This window comes from Paramisgurnus dabryanus, chromosome 14 (genome assembly GCF_030506205.2).
Source record: "Paramisgurnus dabryanus chromosome 14, PD_genome_1.1, whole genome shotgun sequence".
In the NCBI taxonomy this organism is placed as follows: Eukaryota; Metazoa; Chordata; class Actinopteri; order Cypriniformes; family Cobitidae; genus Paramisgurnus; species Paramisgurnus dabryanus.
The window spans coordinates 9,042,968-9,060,867 of record NC_133350.1 but is presented as its reverse complement, the minus strand read 5'-3'; the positions used below and the strand labels follow the sequence as shown (position 1 = coordinate 9,060,867).

The 17,900-nt window shown below is 36.4% G+C and overlaps 1 protein-coding gene across 1 annotated transcript; it reads right to left on the bottom strand.

Annotated features, from left to right (window-relative positions):
* Positions 1 to 1,817: 1,817 nt before the first annotated feature.
* zmat3 (zinc finger, matrin-type 3) lies at positions 1,818 to 17,152 on the bottom strand. The gene is made up of 6 exons (XM_065240994.2): positions 16,760 to 17,152; positions 12,615 to 12,958; positions 11,959 to 12,105; positions 8,914 to 9,080; positions 8,170 to 8,264; positions 1,818 to 6,811 (listed from the first exon to the last, which is right to left on the bottom strand). The coding sequence occupies exons 1-6, from the start codon at positions 16,875 to 16,877 to the stop codon at positions 6,603 to 6,605; spliced, it is 1,080 nt and encodes a 359-aa protein (XP_065097066.1). The 5' UTR covers positions 16,878 to 17,152; the 3' UTR covers positions 1,818 to 6,602.
* Positions 17,153 to 17,900: the final 748 nt, after the last annotated feature.

The window sequence follows — 17,900 nt, the reverse complement described above, 5'->3', positions numbered from 1 at the left end:
AGTTTTACAGTTAAGCTTATTTTGGTCAACATTGCCCTCTTGTGGACAAATCACGCAATTGCATATCTAAAACAAACTTCTGCAGAAATGACCATCATGTCCAGGTAAGTGTCATGTGAGGACAATTGTATATTATTAAGCCTATAACATCACAGTGATGTAAGTGAGCACACATTTATTTTTGTCTTAAAAATACATTTGTGCTTTGCAAAAAAAATTGTAAAACATTTGTAAGCTGTTTCAGATAAAACCAACATGGTTTCACTTCAGTATGAAGTTGAATGTTTTTGACGGTATTTTGATTGATAATATCTTGTGATACATTCCTGTCATTTCGAGTAAGTCAGATATAAGGTACATTTCCAGTAAGGAAACATATTTTGTTATCAAAGTGTATTACAGTGATATGCCCTATAGATTTTTTCTGTGACAATTGGACAACTAGTCAATTATTATTGTCATAACTACACATGCCTTTCCAAGCTAAGGTAAAGTTATGCCAGTAGTCTACTGGCAGGGATCAGTCAAATGAGAGATGTTATGTTGCTTTAATTATTTCTCTTTGTTGCATATGTTAAAGTTTTTGAGGTAGTGTTTATAAGACTTGTTTATGTCATCTTGTTTTTCCATTGGCTTCTTCCTTCCCAGAACAACTTCTGAAAGAATAACACACAAACAGAAAACACATTCATTACATTTCTAGAGAGAGAGAGAGAGAGAGAGAGAGAGAGAGAGAGAGAGAGAGAGAGAGAGAGAGAGAGAGAGAGAGAGAGAGACGGACATTCCATGAGAATTTACCCACCTGTCCAGATTAACCAGAAAGACTTTATTCAATACTCATTATGCAAATTAGTATTCTCCAGTATATATATATATCTTCTGGTTTATATATAGTGTGGTGGTTGCTTACTGGCCCAGTATAAGCGGATTATAGGTCAAGTATAGGTTTATCAATACCATAAAGCCGATGATGTTCCTTAAGCCGGAAACCGTATAACCATCAAGTGATGGACATGAAATTACATCCCATAAAACTCATTTCGGAAGTTCACCACACACCACTGCCTCACAACAAACAGCACTGCCTCAATAAGTGTTTAGAGCACTAGGAATAGCTCTGCACATTTTAAATAAATGAAGTCGCTGATTATGGGATTATGGGAAGAGATCGGCCAATGCCAAACCTCATGCTTATGTCCAAGGACAGTTTTCGTATACCCAGCTGCCCACAACTTCGGCATTCCCTCCCACAATGCCATGAATGAACGGGGTGACTTCAACCGAATCCCACTGGGTTATCCACAGCACCCGGTGGATATGTTTTTCCTTTACGGTTGCGATTCAATTTGTGGTTGCTAAGCCATTCTGATAAAAACATCGTCATTAGGCGATCACATCTGTTGATCTCAACCGATCTCACTGGAATTCCCAAACCGAGTTCCCTGTCACAGCTGTCATTTATCCCAGAGGGCCTCAGTCATGCAGACCATAGAAATCAGCACACAAGTTTGTCAGTTGACTTGGCCCGGTGCAAGGCATCTCACTCATTTCAATGCGTCCGCAAACTCACAGACTTTGGGTGGGGTGATGAATAACAGACTGCCTTTGAATGTCATTGTTTGAGGGAAGAAATCATGTTCTTCTGAAACAACAGTTGGAATCAATCGGGAATTTGGTGATGAGGAAGTCATTTCATAAAGTTAATATCTGTGCTGCATAAGAGAGGTGTGAGGTTTTAGGGTAACACAAAAAAGCATTTTAATTACTATCTCAATTATTATATCCAAAAAACACACACACAGTATGCTGAGCAAGTACTGAAAGAGTTGTTTTTAATGAAATATTTCATTACAACATGGTATATATTGCCTTCGAAAGTATCCAGTACTTCTTACAACAAAGTTAAAATGTTTTTATTTCACTCCACATTTAAGGGAAACAGATTGAAGAGGTCAAATAAATATCATTGTCATTGTATTGCACTCAAACCTTTGATGGACATGAAATTATAGTCTTCAGTAAAATACATCCCAAAGGCAACCATTATATAAGAATGTGTCTTTAAAAGGCACTACATCTCAATTTTATTTCGATGGCCTTCCAAATAAATGTGCCTATTATCCTTACAAACAGTGAAATACGACTCCATAAAAAACGGAAAAACTTTTGATTGTTTAGTCCATTCGGTGTCCCTTCTGGCGTCCGTAGGGAAAGTCTGTTTCCACACAGGGTCATAACTTCCTGCCCGCAAAAAATACAGATCTCTTTTCACAACAGGATATGGCCTGTCACTGGTGAATCTCTGGAAAAATATACATTTGCTAGAACAGCAGAACAGCTGTGGTTTTCGTGTGGACCAGGCAGGTTTGAGTCCGGTCCTGATCAAACCTATTAAATGATTATTGGTCTTAGGGATGCATAATGATTAATCGCGATTAATCGTTAGCAGAATAAAAGTTTTTGTTTACATCATATATGTGTGTGAACTGTGTATAATAATTATGTATATATAAATATGCACACATGCATGTACAATAAAAAAAAAAATTGTATATATTAAAGGGACATTCGACTATTTTCAAATATATGCTCATTTTTCAGCTCTCCTATAGTTAAACATTTGATTCTTACCATTTTGGAATCCATGATCTCCTGGACTGGTGCTAGCACTTTTAGCATAGCTTAGCACAAGCCATTGAATCTGATTAGACCATTAACATCGCGCTAAAAAATAACCAAAGAGTTTTGATATTTTTCCTATTTAAAACTTGACTCTTCTGTAGTTACATCGTGTACCAAGATCGACAGAAAATTAAAAGTTGCGAGTCCCCTTAGTAAGTTTTAATAGCAGGGGACTATTTTCGGGCACTGCGTAATATCACTACTCCTGCTGCCGCCATGTTACATCAGCAAAGTCCTTGATTATTACGCAGAATGAGAGTATAGTTCCTGCCTAGAAAATCGCAACTTTTAATTTTCCGTCGGTCTTAGCACATGATTAAACTACAGAAGAGTCAAGTTTAAAATAGCAAAAATATCGAAACTCTATATTTATTAGTTATTTTATAGTGCGATGCTAATGGTCTAACCAGATTCAATGGATTGTGCTAAGCTATGCTAAAAGTGCTAGCGCCAGACCCTGAAATCAGCTGAATGGATTCCAAAATGGTAAGAATCAAATGTTTAAATCTAGGGGATCTGGAAAATGAGTGGAGTGTCCCTTTAAGTATTTATATTTATATATAATATAAATTATACATAAATATACAAATGTATATATACATGAAAAATGTCTTTAAAAATTTCTTAAATATATATATATATTATATATATGCATGTGTGTGAATTTATCTATACAAAGTTATTACACACAGTTCACACACATATATGATATAAACAAAAACTTTTATTCTGCTATAGATTAATCGTTATACATCCCTAATTGGTCTTTATATTGAACCTATCTAGTGAAGTTAAAAAATAACATTAAAATAAACAAAAAACAATATACTATCGAATAGATTTTCACAGAAGCATAGAAATGATTTTTTCCATATGAACATGTTCGATGAGCATTAATGCAGATTGATCTTTTAAAGGTCCACTGTGTATGTATAAGTGAATTGCAACCAACCCCTTCATTTTAAAACGCATTGTGAAGCTACGGTAGCCGCAACAGGACAAACATTTCATCGTCTGAGACAACGTAGTGACAAAATGCGCCACAGTAAAAAACATGACGGCGACTTCCATGTAAGCGGACCCGCAGTGTATGTAGATAAAAACGGCTCATTCTAAGATAATAATAAACAATACAGTTCATATTGTAAGGTTTTTATACACCGCTGATAATATAGATATTATATTGCATTTCTGTCAAGAGAACCTTCTAAAAATTACACAATGCACCTTTAAATTTATGTCCGTGTATATACACATCACCACATATTCGTTTATAAAAAAAGGATTTGATTAAAATGGTGAGTATTTGACTATGCAAAACATTTATAATCACATTAAGCTGGGAGTTCCTTCTGCTTGAAACATATGCAAAGCAACAGTGCAACGATAACAAAACAGAGCTCCTGAAATGTGCAAAATCACAGCCGAGTGAGCTTTACGCTCTGAGGAATATGTAACGTGTTTACATCACAGCCCGCCATGGAAAAGAGTCCAATAGAGTCCTCCTACTGTAAACATTTGATCGCAATTCATTTAAATATCTATCTAATATTATATAACGTGTCATCCCGAACATTGTCTTTTCCAGTTCTTCAGCAAGTGCAAATGTTTCAGGAAATCCACCTCTCAAATTGTCCTTTGCTTTAAGTGCAGCTCTCCTTTTTTGACAGCAATAAAAATATGTACAAGCAGCGATTATTTCATGCATTTCATGAACTAAATACTACATAACTAATATTAAATCAAAAAGGGAGGTAAGACTACAATCGCAAACATTGTAACAATGGACAAAATATTAAGAGCAACAGAACAAATAATAACAGTAAAACATGTGTAGCATATCATAAATGCCTTCGATCCAATATTTTTAGTGATAAAATTGTAAAGGTGAATGATCCTGCATACAATAAAACGTGCATAAATGTAAAATATTAAAACTAAAAGTTTGCTTTAACATGCTCCAACACACAGTAACTGCTCAAATGCCATGCTATCTTGTTGGGGATGCAAAATATAAAAATTAATTTTATTTGATAATTTCATAAACCTTGTTGGTTTATTATTTATTATCTTGGTAGACCAACTTGCAATAAACTATGAGCAGGTCGATAAGGCGAAGACATTTCACCCTAATAATGTGAGGTAGGAGGCATAGTCCCAAAGTAACCTTAGTAAAATAACCATGTTTTCCACTGGGAAGTGAGGAAAGAGCTTCCCTGGAGATAACCCAGACCGAAAATAACAAACAACAATCACGCAACAAATTCATATTTCATATATAAGATATACCACCAAAACAGATCAAATGATGATTGGATAGACTATGAAACGTGTGCAAATCCAGACCAGGTAGATCTATTGTCATCGCTATCAAAGTAAGCTGATATGCCACCGGACCGTCGTGAGGATTCTCCTGGGAATACCATCCATGTCATCGGCCTAATCTGAACACTAGTGTTCTGTAGCTTTTCAATAAGCGCAGTTAATCCACGCCTCAGAATAAAAGTTGTCACTTTTGTTAGTTTAAGTGCTGCCTGGTTAGTCTTTTTTGTGTTTTTGAGGCATCAACTGTATGCAAAATAAAGAAAAAACATCCAGGCTGCATTGTAGTTGCAGGACGTACGACAATTGAATTAAAATATATAAAACAGAGAAATAAATTATAGTGAATGATAATAAATAAACAGTGGGGTCCAAAAGTCAATTAAAATGCTGTAATTTCATTAAGGAAAACTGACCGCATGTACAAATTAATAAAACATTTTTGCTCTTTTCATTAGTTACCTGAAAAATGCTTTAGTGTCCATGTCAAAATGTTAATTTGCTCTGTTTTTCCTTTTGTTATTTGAAACCTAGATTTTTATTGTGCACTGTAAAAAATGCCCTACATTTTTATTTTGATTTTAATGCAGCCAGGTAACTTACTTTATTTATATTTTACTTTATATATAATAAATCTTTTCTTTACGGGGTGGTCTCAGATTTTCGGCCCCCAAGCTGTCCATAAGAAGAAAAAATATGTCAATTACAAAAGTGCACCATTCAGTATTATTTGTGTACTTATTTGTATAAGATAATCTAGGATAAGACTTCACTGTCTTTACTGTAATAATGAATCATCTTTAGCTTATTAGGCAATCGATACTAGATCTGTAATTATAGGGATTTATAACCCCCGTTAGGGGATAGTTCACTAAAAATGAAAATGTTGTCATCATAACTTACCCCCAGGTTGTTCCAAACTTGAATAATTGTGTTAGTTCTGTTGAATACAAAGGAAGAGTTTGAAAAATGTTTGTAACCAAGCAGATTGAATTCCATAGTATAAAAAAATAATTCTATGGAAGTGAATGGTGCCCCAGATCGGTTTTTAAAATATCTTAATTTGTGTTCAGTATAACAAAGAATTTTATACAGATTTGGAACAACTTGAGGGTGAGTAAATGATGACAGAATTTAATTTTTTTGTAAACTATCCCTTTAAGCATCCTTACTCTCTATATTAAATCTAATAGCGGGATGGTGATAACCCAGTGTATAAGACACACGCCTTTGATGTGAGAGACCCGGGTTCGAATCCACTGTGACACACCATTGTGTCCCTGAGCGAGACACTTAACCCCTAGTTGCTCTAGATGTGTGCGACCTCTGACATATATAGCAATTGTATGTCGCTTTGGATAAAAACGTCAGCTAAATGAATAAGTAAATAGCCCCAAATTAGTCCCTTATTAATAAAAAATGATCCTTTAAGCCTGGTGCAAAAAAAACCTTGAAACTCTAGTGTTTAGTAAATTCTTGTCTTAACTAAATACTAATAAATAGCTTCTAGATTAACAAAATTAAACTCTTTAACACTTTATGCTCACATTTACACAATAAAAACCCTTCATTCTGAAATGAAAAGTGGCCAATGTTTTTCAAGTGTACCCCAGGTTCTCCATTTCACTACGGTAGCGTTGTTCCGACACTCTGCTTTTGTGTTGCTTGCTCTCCAGGTGTAGACGAAATTCAGCTTCTTCGCTGGCACCTGAGTTACACATGGAGCAGTAAAACTGCCCGCTGGGAGTGACGCACATGGCGAGGTCTCGTGGGATACGCTGCCTCGGCCGTGGGTTGTAGTAAGGACCTGAAACATGCGAGATCAAGTAAATAAAACATCAGATACTCTCCCTCCAGCATTTCAAAGGCGATGGAGCACGTGTCTTGCTAATTTGCATAATGTTAAACTTTCTCAACTGTTGCATTGTTACACGCAGTCCTGTCATCAACGGTTGCTGTCGTTTATTCCAGTCACACCCTTTGTTTTTCCTGTCCATAAAATTATATGCAGATTAAATAGTTCAGTCACTTGTTAAATGCTATACTCTATGGGGTGGTTTCCCGGACAGGGATTAGCTTAAGACAGGACTAGACCTTAGTTTAACTAGGAAATATAACTAGTTTCAACAAACATGCCTTACTAAAAACATTACTTTTGAGGCAAAACAAACGGCACTGATGCATTTTAAGATATGTCAGTGCAAGTTGTTTTCAGTTTGGACACCTTTTACATTTATTTTAGTCTAGGACTAGTCTAATCCCTCTCCGGGAAACCACCCCTATGTGTGTCTTTCTGAGGGCAGGAGTGTAGGGGCAATGGGGCCATGCGTCTGATCGAAATCTGCCAACACGTGGGTGACTTCAGAGATCTCAAACTGACGCGGGGTGGGGTATTGGCTTACACACACGAAAGCCCTGGCGTCCGGCCTGCATTTAGCGAGACTAGCGCACTGCGCTACATTAACACATAACACACACAGCTGCCAACCGTTCTGCTGCCAAATGGAGGTTTTGCACCACAACCGAGCAGAAAAAGGTACCAGATGGACAAGCTGGGGTCAAAAGTAGACATGTGAACTAAAACATTGCTGCCATTTTGCACACAAGCATAAAATCTGAGTCACATGATGAAAGTCAGATAGGGCATTTAATCCTCGGGGGACACGCATACTGATAAAATGTACAGTGGCGGCTCGTGACTGCTCATCCGAGGGACACAAATTCAAAATATGTGTTTGTTGCATCATACGAATCATGTGCATCACGTGTTTTGTCAAAATAAGGGCCTGCTGCACACGCGTCAAAACCGTTTATGATAAAAGAGATGCTCACGTTCACAAAATACACGCAAGACACTCCCTTAACAGTCAACTCTGATTATACATGAGATTATGCGAGGATCTGGCAAACGCGTGCGTCTCTTTTATCATAAACTCTTTAGACGCGTCTGCAGAAGGCACTTATTTTGACAAGACACGTGATGCACATAGGATCACTCGATGGGCAGAACACATATTTTGAAATTACGAAACCACATACATGTTGTGACGAACTTCGCCTCGAACGCCCTCGAAAAAAGAAGTCACCGGCCTCCACTGAAAATGTATAGCTTAAAGTTGCTCTGGATGTATTAATAATAATGTAAATCTATAAATGTAAATGTACCTGGCATGGCGGTATTGTTGTGGGCCCTGCGGTTCTTCATTAACCGATACTCGTACCCATCTTTCCTGGGACGTCTCTGAGTCTCAGGCAAGTCTCTGAAAAACATGCTATGTCTTTAGTTTTGTATGAACTAAAGTTTTTCTATCCTTTAGTCACATCAAATCACTTCAAGCAAACCATTAAAGTAAAAGACCAGTAAATGAACAAAATGAGGAAAGACATTCTTTTGTATGCACCTATATTCACAACAATATTTACCTGTGTATGCTTTTGCCTAAACATTTGAATATATGAAAATGAACAGAGCTAGCAATAGGCATCATGTTTGCTCAGATATGAACAGGCGTTTACAGGCTAACAGGATGTATCATTGTGGTTTTCTTATCATGGCCACAAAGACTTTAAAACGTGCAGCCAACTTATCATTGCAAAAACAGACCGAAGATAAAGCAAACAGGAAAAAGCTCTTCCTCCATGCAAACCAATCCTCACTAGGCCATAGGGTCATATTACACATAGTACGTAACAAGTCTACAGATTTAACTAAAAGGGAAAATGCGCAGGGATTAATGTACTGAGTGCATTAATGTACACAATTTTAGGTAGGTTGTACTTAATGGAGATTTTTACCCCAATATATCTATAATTCCATTTCAAAACTGAAGAAACCAGATGATTTCGTTTGACAAAATGCAAAAAGATGAGATCTGTTTATCTGGGAGGTTATGGGTGTGACAGACTCACGATGATGTGGCGTTTTGCTGTGCCTCTGCTAGCCGCAGTCTCTTGGCGTGATTCTTGCCCTGGTAGTGAGCCTGTGCAACGGCCGGGGAACTGAAGGAAGCATCACAAAGCTTACAGTAATCGTTCTCGGTCGCCAGTATGATTCTGCTCGCTCCCTTCGAGAGTGTCTGCAGACAGAACAATGAGAGCAAAGCCAGTATGAAAGATGCGCACACTGGGAATTCACTGATTACATTGGGCTCAGTGAATGGACACTACATGATCAAACGGCACTTAAAGAGGCCATGGCATGAAAATCTGACTTTTTCCATGTTTAAGTGCTATGATTGGGTCCCCAGTGCTTCTATCAACCTAGAAAATTTGAAAAACATCAACCCAGTAACTTAGTTTTGGTAAACCATTCTCTACAAGCACATGAAAATATAGGTTGTTGAAATTTGGCTCTCCTTATGATGTCATAAGGAGCTCTTATTATAATAATACCACCCCTTAATCTGCACTAGCCAACCACAACACTGCCATTAAGTGCAGAGAAAAGCACAATTGAGTTTTAATTGCAACAAACCACCATCATTGTGATCAGTATTTGAATTTCATCAGCTCATTTTGCATTTTAAAGGACACACCCAAAACGGCACATTTTTGAATACACCTATAAAGTGGCAATTTTAACATGCTATAATAAATTATTGATATGGTATTTTGAGCTAAAACTTCACATATGTGCTCTGGGGACACCAAAGATTGATTTGACATCTTAAAAAAGTCTTATGCCATGGCCCCTTTAAAGCTATTATTTTCTTTAAAGGTCACGTTCTTTCTGATCCCATTTTTTAAACCCTGGTTAGTGTGTAATGTTGCTATAATAGCATAAATAATACCTGTAAAATGAAAAGCCCAAAGTTCGCTGCCAGGCGATTTATTTTCTTTAACAGAATTCACCTGTCAAAGCCTACAGCGAACGGCTGGTTTAGACTACAGCCATCTACTTCCTGCTTTAATGACATCACTAGAACAGTTTTTTGACTAAACTCCGCCCACAGGAATACATCATTTGCCAGCTAAGCTAACTGCAAGCTAAGCTGCTATCGAATTACAACACACTAAACAAACGACACAATCAGGACTCGCTACGTATTTCTGAAGGAGGGACTTCATAGAAGAAGGAAGATATCAGCCCGTTTTTAGGACAGTGAATTAACAACTTTTCCAATTAACAACTAACTTGTTATGACGACGTATGTCATGTGATGTATCAACATGGCGGATGTAGTGCATCGAAATTCATTCATACTTAGGAGTACAATTCGATTACATTTTCGATTCTAAGGTTGCGATTTGATTGATTTTTTCTGAAAGCACAAAAAAGGCTATGCCATTTTTAGACTAAACTTTTATACACAAAAGGCAATTCCCGCACACTATCTGCTTGGTGATTGGTCATTTGTTCATTTTAAATTTGATGGTGTTTGTAACAATTGTAGTTGCCCGAGGAAGATCGTAAGATCGAAACATTGCAACGCAACGATTATTAAAATATTTTCAGCAAGCAGATAGTGTGAGGGAATTGCCTTTTGTGTATATTGCGGGACTTTTTGTCTTCTTATCCTACACACCTATCTACTTCAGGTGTACGACGCTAATTTGTTAGACTAAACTTTTATGAAATATAACATCTGACCTTGAAACTGGAGATACCCTGCCATAATAGCGGTATTACGGAAAGCTGGAAATACTCGTCATTGGCAGGGAAGCGTTTCTCTTAATTAACTCGTCACTGGCGGGGAAAGAGTTAAAGGGATAGTTTACCCAGAAATTAAAATTACCCCATTATTTACTCACCCTCAAGCCATCTTTAATGTATATGATTATCTTTTTCAGACAAAACAATCAGAGTTATATAAGAAAATGTCCTGGCTGTTCCAAGCTTTATAATAGTACACTGCAAAAAATGACTTTCTTACTTAGTATTTTTGTCTTGTTTTCAGTAGAAATATCTAAAAATTCTTAAGTTAAGATGGTTTTTCTTGATGAGCAAAATGACCTAAGTAAATAAGTCTAGTTTTAAGACAAATAATATACAATTGAAGTGAAATTGTCCTTAAAACAAGCAAAATTATCTGCCAATGGGGTGAGAAAAAAATTGTGAAATAAGATTTCTTTTTTCTTAAACACTTAATTCAAGTAAAATTTTCTCACCCCATTGGCAGATATTTTTGCTTGTTTTAAGCACAAATTCACTTAAATTGTATATGTTTTTGTCTAAAAACTAGTATTATTTTCTTAGGTCATTTTGCTCATCAAGAAAATACATCTTTATTTAAGAATTTTTAGATATTTCTACTGAAAACAAGACAAAAATGCTAAGTAAGAAAGCCATTTTTTGCAGTGTAGTAAATGGTGCTTCTGATCTGAAGCCAAAAAAGTCCATCCCCAACATAAGTAATCCAAGTGGCTCCAGGTGGTTAATAAAAGCCTTCTAAGGGCAATTAATGCAATTTTGTAAGAAAAATATCAAAATGTAAAACTTTACAAACTAAAATAACTGGCTTCTGTTTATGACGGGTGCACATTCACAAGAGAGTGCATTTTCAGCCTATAACGTAGCATATGAGACGTAGTTGTGAAAATAGATAATCCTATACATCGAGAATGGCTTGAGGGTGAGTAATTCATGGGGTTACTTAACTTTTTGGGTAAACTATTTCTTTAAGGCTGCAATATGTAATATTTGTTGGTTACAAATAAACAAAAATTATTTATCGAGCAAGTATGGTCTCCTTGCCTTACAGCAGTAAGCTTATAATAATAATTTTAAGTTGAGCTGTAGGTCGTATTTTACTGAAAATATTATATAAATATATTATAAAATAAAATATTATATATATATAATTAAGTTTCAAACAAAGATGACAATAAAGGGGGAAAAGTTATAGATTGCAGCGTTAATGTGATATAGTATAGCACCCAGCTCTTCCCACACAGTCAGACAAAGATAAACAAATTGAGACAGAAACCCATTTACCAATAAAGAGCTAAATGTACCTGTTTAGGATTCACATCTGCAGAATCTGTGGGTGGAGCAGATGAGGGTTGATGGGAAACAGGCTCTACTACCTCTGGTATTCTAATGGGAGGCGGCTGTTGGCTACCAGCATAAAAATTGCGCAGCTTTTTACTGTGGTTTTTCCCCTGTATTGAAAACAAAACATGGATTACCCCATGCTTTCTTTGGCAGTGACTGTAACCAGTAGCCAGACAGTCATGATAAACAACTAACTGAAAGGATACTGAAAGTCAGATTTGTAAACAAAAACCATAAAGCTCACATAACAAATGCTGTTTCTGCTCATCTCATGTTAATCATGAGTACCTATAGAGTAGTATTACATCCTTCATATATCCAAAAACCCAAAGATCATCTGAATGGATTCCAAAACGTTAAATATCAAATGTTTAACTCTAGGGAAGCTGAAAAAATAAGTATATTTTCAAAAAACGTGGAGTGTCCCTTTAACAGTGTTAATAAGTCAGAATGCATGAGATTTCAACCCCCCCTTTAACTATTTTTCTACATCTTTAGGCACCAAGTAGTTTGTTCACTAACCCATGTGCAGAAATAAACAAGGATGTGAATTCATTCAAGACTTTCGTATCTCACTTTCATACTTTGTGGACAATAACAGGAGTGTTTAGATTACCTGATAATGGGCTTGGGCTTGTTGTGCAGAGTTTAGTGTGACGTTACACAGTTTACAGTACAAAGGTTTGCACAGTTCCTCCAGTGTGGCTTCCTGATCAGCGCCCATCGCCTGACCGTCCTCATCTGGGGGTTTGGGACTGAGGACAGGGGGTGCCGGAATGGACGGGCTGTGTGGCAATTGGAGGTGCGGGGATGGCTTAACCGTGAGAGGAGTACAGAGGGGGAATCGCAGTGGGTCCGGGGGCATTATCACAGGTGGTGGTCGGAGGTTTTGAGTTGGGGTCATGGCCTGGAAGGGCTGGCACATAAAACTGGGATTTGGCTTCAAAACGGGATCTGGACCTGGAAGCCAAATGATAGAAGGAAAGAGTTTGCATTAAATTATAAAGATGAGATTTTAGGCAAAACATAATGGATTCATAATTATAGTGTAAAATGACCAACTGCATGATTGTGTTATGAAACAGGTGGCTCATAGGAAATGAATTACAAATGAGATATCATCTATATCTTTTACTTGACAGCAGCAAGATTAAATTTGGATCAAGGGTTTTACACTTTCTTTAGCAAGAAGACATTCTTTCATGGCCTCCTTTAGATGTGATCACGGCTGACTCTCGCCTACTGAGCTGAAAGCATGTTTGACGCTCCAGCAGATCCACGGCTGAACGGGTGGGGGTTGGACAGTCAGCTGTTTCATGGCTGTGTGATATTTCCAGTGTATCAGTTCCGACAGGATCATGACAACAATGATACAGCCGACCAAAATAGACATAGGAATGCGCCAAATGGTTTTGTTTCCGGTTGCCTGGACGGTGTCATCAATAGAATGCCGCGGTCTGGACCAAAACTAAGATATAGGCCTTAAATGAAGCAGTTGTCATTTTCCTTTCCTACAGTATTCCTGTTTGACTATCAACTCTCTGCACTTACACAAGGAATACAATTTCAGAAAAAATGGTCCCTAAGCTATGCCCAAGTTGTGACCTTTGCACCTAAAGAGTTTATATTAGTGGCTCAGAGGTATATATTGGTACCAAAGGTACATAATAGTACCTCAAAGGTAAATATACCTTTTTAAAGGGGACATATGACGAAAATCTGTCTTTTCCATGTTTAAGTGCTATAATTGGGTCCCCAGTGCTTATATCAACCTAGAAAATGTTAAAAAGAACAACCTAGTAACTAAGTTTTGGTAAACCATTCTCTGCAAGCATGTGAAAAAATAGGTAATTGAAATTTGGCTCCTCTGTGATGTCAGAAGGGGATAATACCGCCCCTTAATCTCCATTATCCAACCACGACACTGCCATTTAGTGTGGAGATCAGCTCATTTGCATTTAAAATGACACACCCAAAACGGCACATTTTTTTGCTCACACCTACAAAGTGGCTTTTTTAACATGCTATAATAAATTATCTATGGGGTATTTTGAGCTAAACTTCACAAACATACTCTGGAGACAACAAAGATTTATTTTACATCTTAAAAAAGTCTTGTAAAATGTCCCCTTTAAAGGGTTTATGAATATGCAAATTAACCCCCATTTCCATTTAGTCACACCAGCTCGGACTTCCTGATCCACTCCGTCAACGAGTTGACGTGATTGGTTACAACATGATTGTGATAGATAAACTGCCATTTCAGGGAGAAAATACTCAGCAAAATGTTGTTGACTGATGAATTTGCACAAGGTTTGTCTTAAAGTATATTGAACAAACAATATTTTATCACACAGATAGACCTGAATGCTTTTAAAGTTTTTGAAAGTAATTTTCTGTGTCACTATTCAATGCATTTTGCAAAATGAATGATTGTAGTTCATTCCTCCCTCAAACTCATACAAATCTAAAACTGATATGCTGGACCATTTAGAGCAGTGGTCTCCAACATGGTGCCCATGGCACATTCTATTAAAGGGACACTCCACTTTTTTTGAAAATATGCTCATTTTCAAGCTCACCTAGAGTTAACATTTGATTTTTACCGTTTTGGAATCCATTCAGCTGATCTCCGGCTCTGGCGGTACCACTTTTAGCATAGCTTAGCATAATCCATTGAATCTAATTAGACCATTAGCATGCGCTCAAAAAAAAAAAAATCATTTTGTACTAAGACTGACGTAAAGTTATGAATTTTTAGGCCGATATGGCTAGGAACTGTATTCTCGTTCCGGCGTAATAATCAAGGACTTTGCTGCCGCATCATGGCTGCAGCAGGCACAGTGATATTACGCAGTGCCCGAAAATAGTCCCCTGCTATTGAAAGTTACCAAGGGGACTATTTTCGACTTAGAAAATGGTAACTTTTAATTTTCCGTCGGTGTTTAGTTTGTACACAATGTAACTACAGAAGAGTCTTTAAGTATTAAATAGGAAAAATATCGACACACTGATGCTAAATGTTTAACTCTGGTGGAGCTGGATGAGCCTATTTTTTTTTAAGTGGAGTGTCCCTTTAATAGCCTCAATTTTAATATTTATTTATTACATCTTTTTATATTAACTTGGCTTCTTTTATGTATGTTAACATTTTAAACAAATAAAAGTAAAATAAAATAAAAGCAACAAGTAAAAGTAAAAAAGCAAGACAAAAAGGTTTTGAGACTATATAAAAAAAGTAGCCCTCCAGATTGGTTTATCCATTATAGCTCTTGCCTCTTGCTCAAAAAAAAAAAAGAGTTGGAGACCCCTGATTTAGATCAATAGAGATATATTTTGAAAGTGCATCATAATGATCCACCTCACGCAAAATATAACCTGAATGAACAATGTCCAACCATTTCACACTCTTCTCATCTTGACTTTAGCGCCTGGAAACAAACCCGATAACTCCTGGTCATCAGAGAATACAGAAATAGGTCTAAGAAGAACCCACATAAACCCTGTTCAAGGTCAGAGACACATATAATACTGTACCTTCCTTCTGGTACCTTCTCTCTCTCCCTATATATATATATATATATATATATATATAGTCTCTCTATATATATATATATAGTTTTTAGCAGCAATGCAAACTTTGGTTGCAGCATAACATCTGTTGGTTCATTAGAGCTGGCATGAAATATTTTTAGATTTACAGAGGATTGTTCACATGTGGCATGTATAATGCAAGGTAGTCTGGGTACATGAGAAGGTAAAGCAGGGCTATCACTTGATGCTGCAGGTTGTTTTACACCGCTCAACAGTGCAAAACACTTCTAAGCTGTTGGTGCATTGTACAATTGTTCTTTGAAAGCATCAATTATGGAGACATGCATGGTTGCTCTCTGTGCTTAAGGAATACAATTTATGCAGTGTTTGTCGACCAGGTTAATAGAAATTCATTTCATCTTACTTTTTTTGTAAACACTTGAGTGCTTTTATGTGGTGGCTTACCAAAAGTAGCTTAATAAAATCCATTATATCGCTCCTCCAACCATGATCTGCACAGAACAGGATGCAGGCTTAATGTTGTAAAATGCAATAAATACCAGTTGTGCATTTCTGAAGCTAAAATCACTATGTATGTCCAATTTGATGTTAAAAATTAATTGCCAAGTAAAGGAGTATTCATTCATGTTTGTTAAAGATTTATAGCTAATAGTAAAAAGTTAAAAATACTCAATCTATCATGTTCCTCCTTGTCAGCCTTATAATGGTTAGATCAGTGATCTAGACTCTGTGGTATGAAAATGGCCAGCAACTCCTACAAAATATCCTAATAACCTGCAATGTGTTATACTTGTGTTTCTAAAGAATAAATTAGGGTTTTATCCAATCCCTATCCACAAATTCATCATATTAAAAACTTCATGTATATAGCATGTATATTTTTACTTATATAATGCAATAAACATAACATTTATGCTTGACCAGACATATCTAAAGACAAAATTAAACAAACATTGTAAAAAATATGTTTATCTATATAGTAGTGTTGCAATGCAGATAGTATAAGAGGCCAGAATCAATCTGTCAGTGAATACTCAGCCTGACATCACGGCCTTTACACTAATAAATACTATTATTATAACAAAATGTTGTTTGATCCATAACTGTCGCAATTTAGAGTATTGCACAGAGCAACAAAATAACGTGCAGTGCATCCCTTTCAGCGCAGTGCATTGAAACCATTTCGAAAACATTTTTTTATCTTACCTGACACCCGAGGAAAATATTGACTGCAATCTCCATAATTTACAGTCTGAGAATTGTAGATATTGGAGTAGTCGGCACCTGAATAAAATGCATCTCTGTTCTTTACATCCATCGCCATCTTCCCCGCATCCTTTCAAGCTCTCTGCTCAACTTCTTCCAGCCAGACGTGCGCCGCATGCTTCATGAGTCCAACAGAGGGGGGTTTACCATCTCAAACGCATTCAGAAACGTCTCAAATTTTTTAAACATTCCAAAACAGATATGAGGAGATAAGTATATTTTACGTAAATCTATGGTTTAACTTTATTTTAAGAATATTTTTTAAACTTTTTATTATTCACGTGCGATCGATATTGGCTTCACCCTCGCTGAAGTTAGTACAGTCCATTTCCTATCGATGTGAGAATCTGATTGACGATTCTTCACGCACAGTGGGATGAGCGGACCGGTGAACATCAAATAATGTTTAAATCAAACAAAATAATTTATCAAAAAGAACTAAATAAACAAACCCAGCAAACTACCATGCCTGTTATATTTAAGACATGTTTTTATTTATCTGCAAAAACGTCCAGATACGTTTTATGCATTTTATAGTAATAACAGTTAATGCAGTAAATAAAGTGTAAAAATACATTTGTCACACTTTATAATGGTTTTCGTTGGCGTAAAGTCTGACATTAAAAATGTTTTTTATTACTAAGGGCCTACAAGAATGGGCTAAAACGAAAACGAAACAGTAAAACGGTTGACATAAGAACGAGAAAAATAATTATCATTGGAGAAATTAGTCATAAAACAAGAACTTGTTTGTGGGAATGCTACGAATAACACAGGGGATATATAAGGTTTTATATTTTAACAAACACAAATACAACCCAAATGTTATGCTACCTATACTCACTAGCATTCAACAGTGCAATTTCTTTATCAAATATGTACCATGCCAAAAATTAAATATGATTTGTTGAATATTAAATATATTTTCTGCATTGGTGGGATGATCTACAGACCTATCATATGTAAGAATTTATAGGATAATAATAATACCAATTCACAAGGAACATAATATTTAACTGTGTTTTTCATTATTTATTTTGAATGTGTGAACATCTGCTTGTCTCGTGTCATAGTGTGGGAT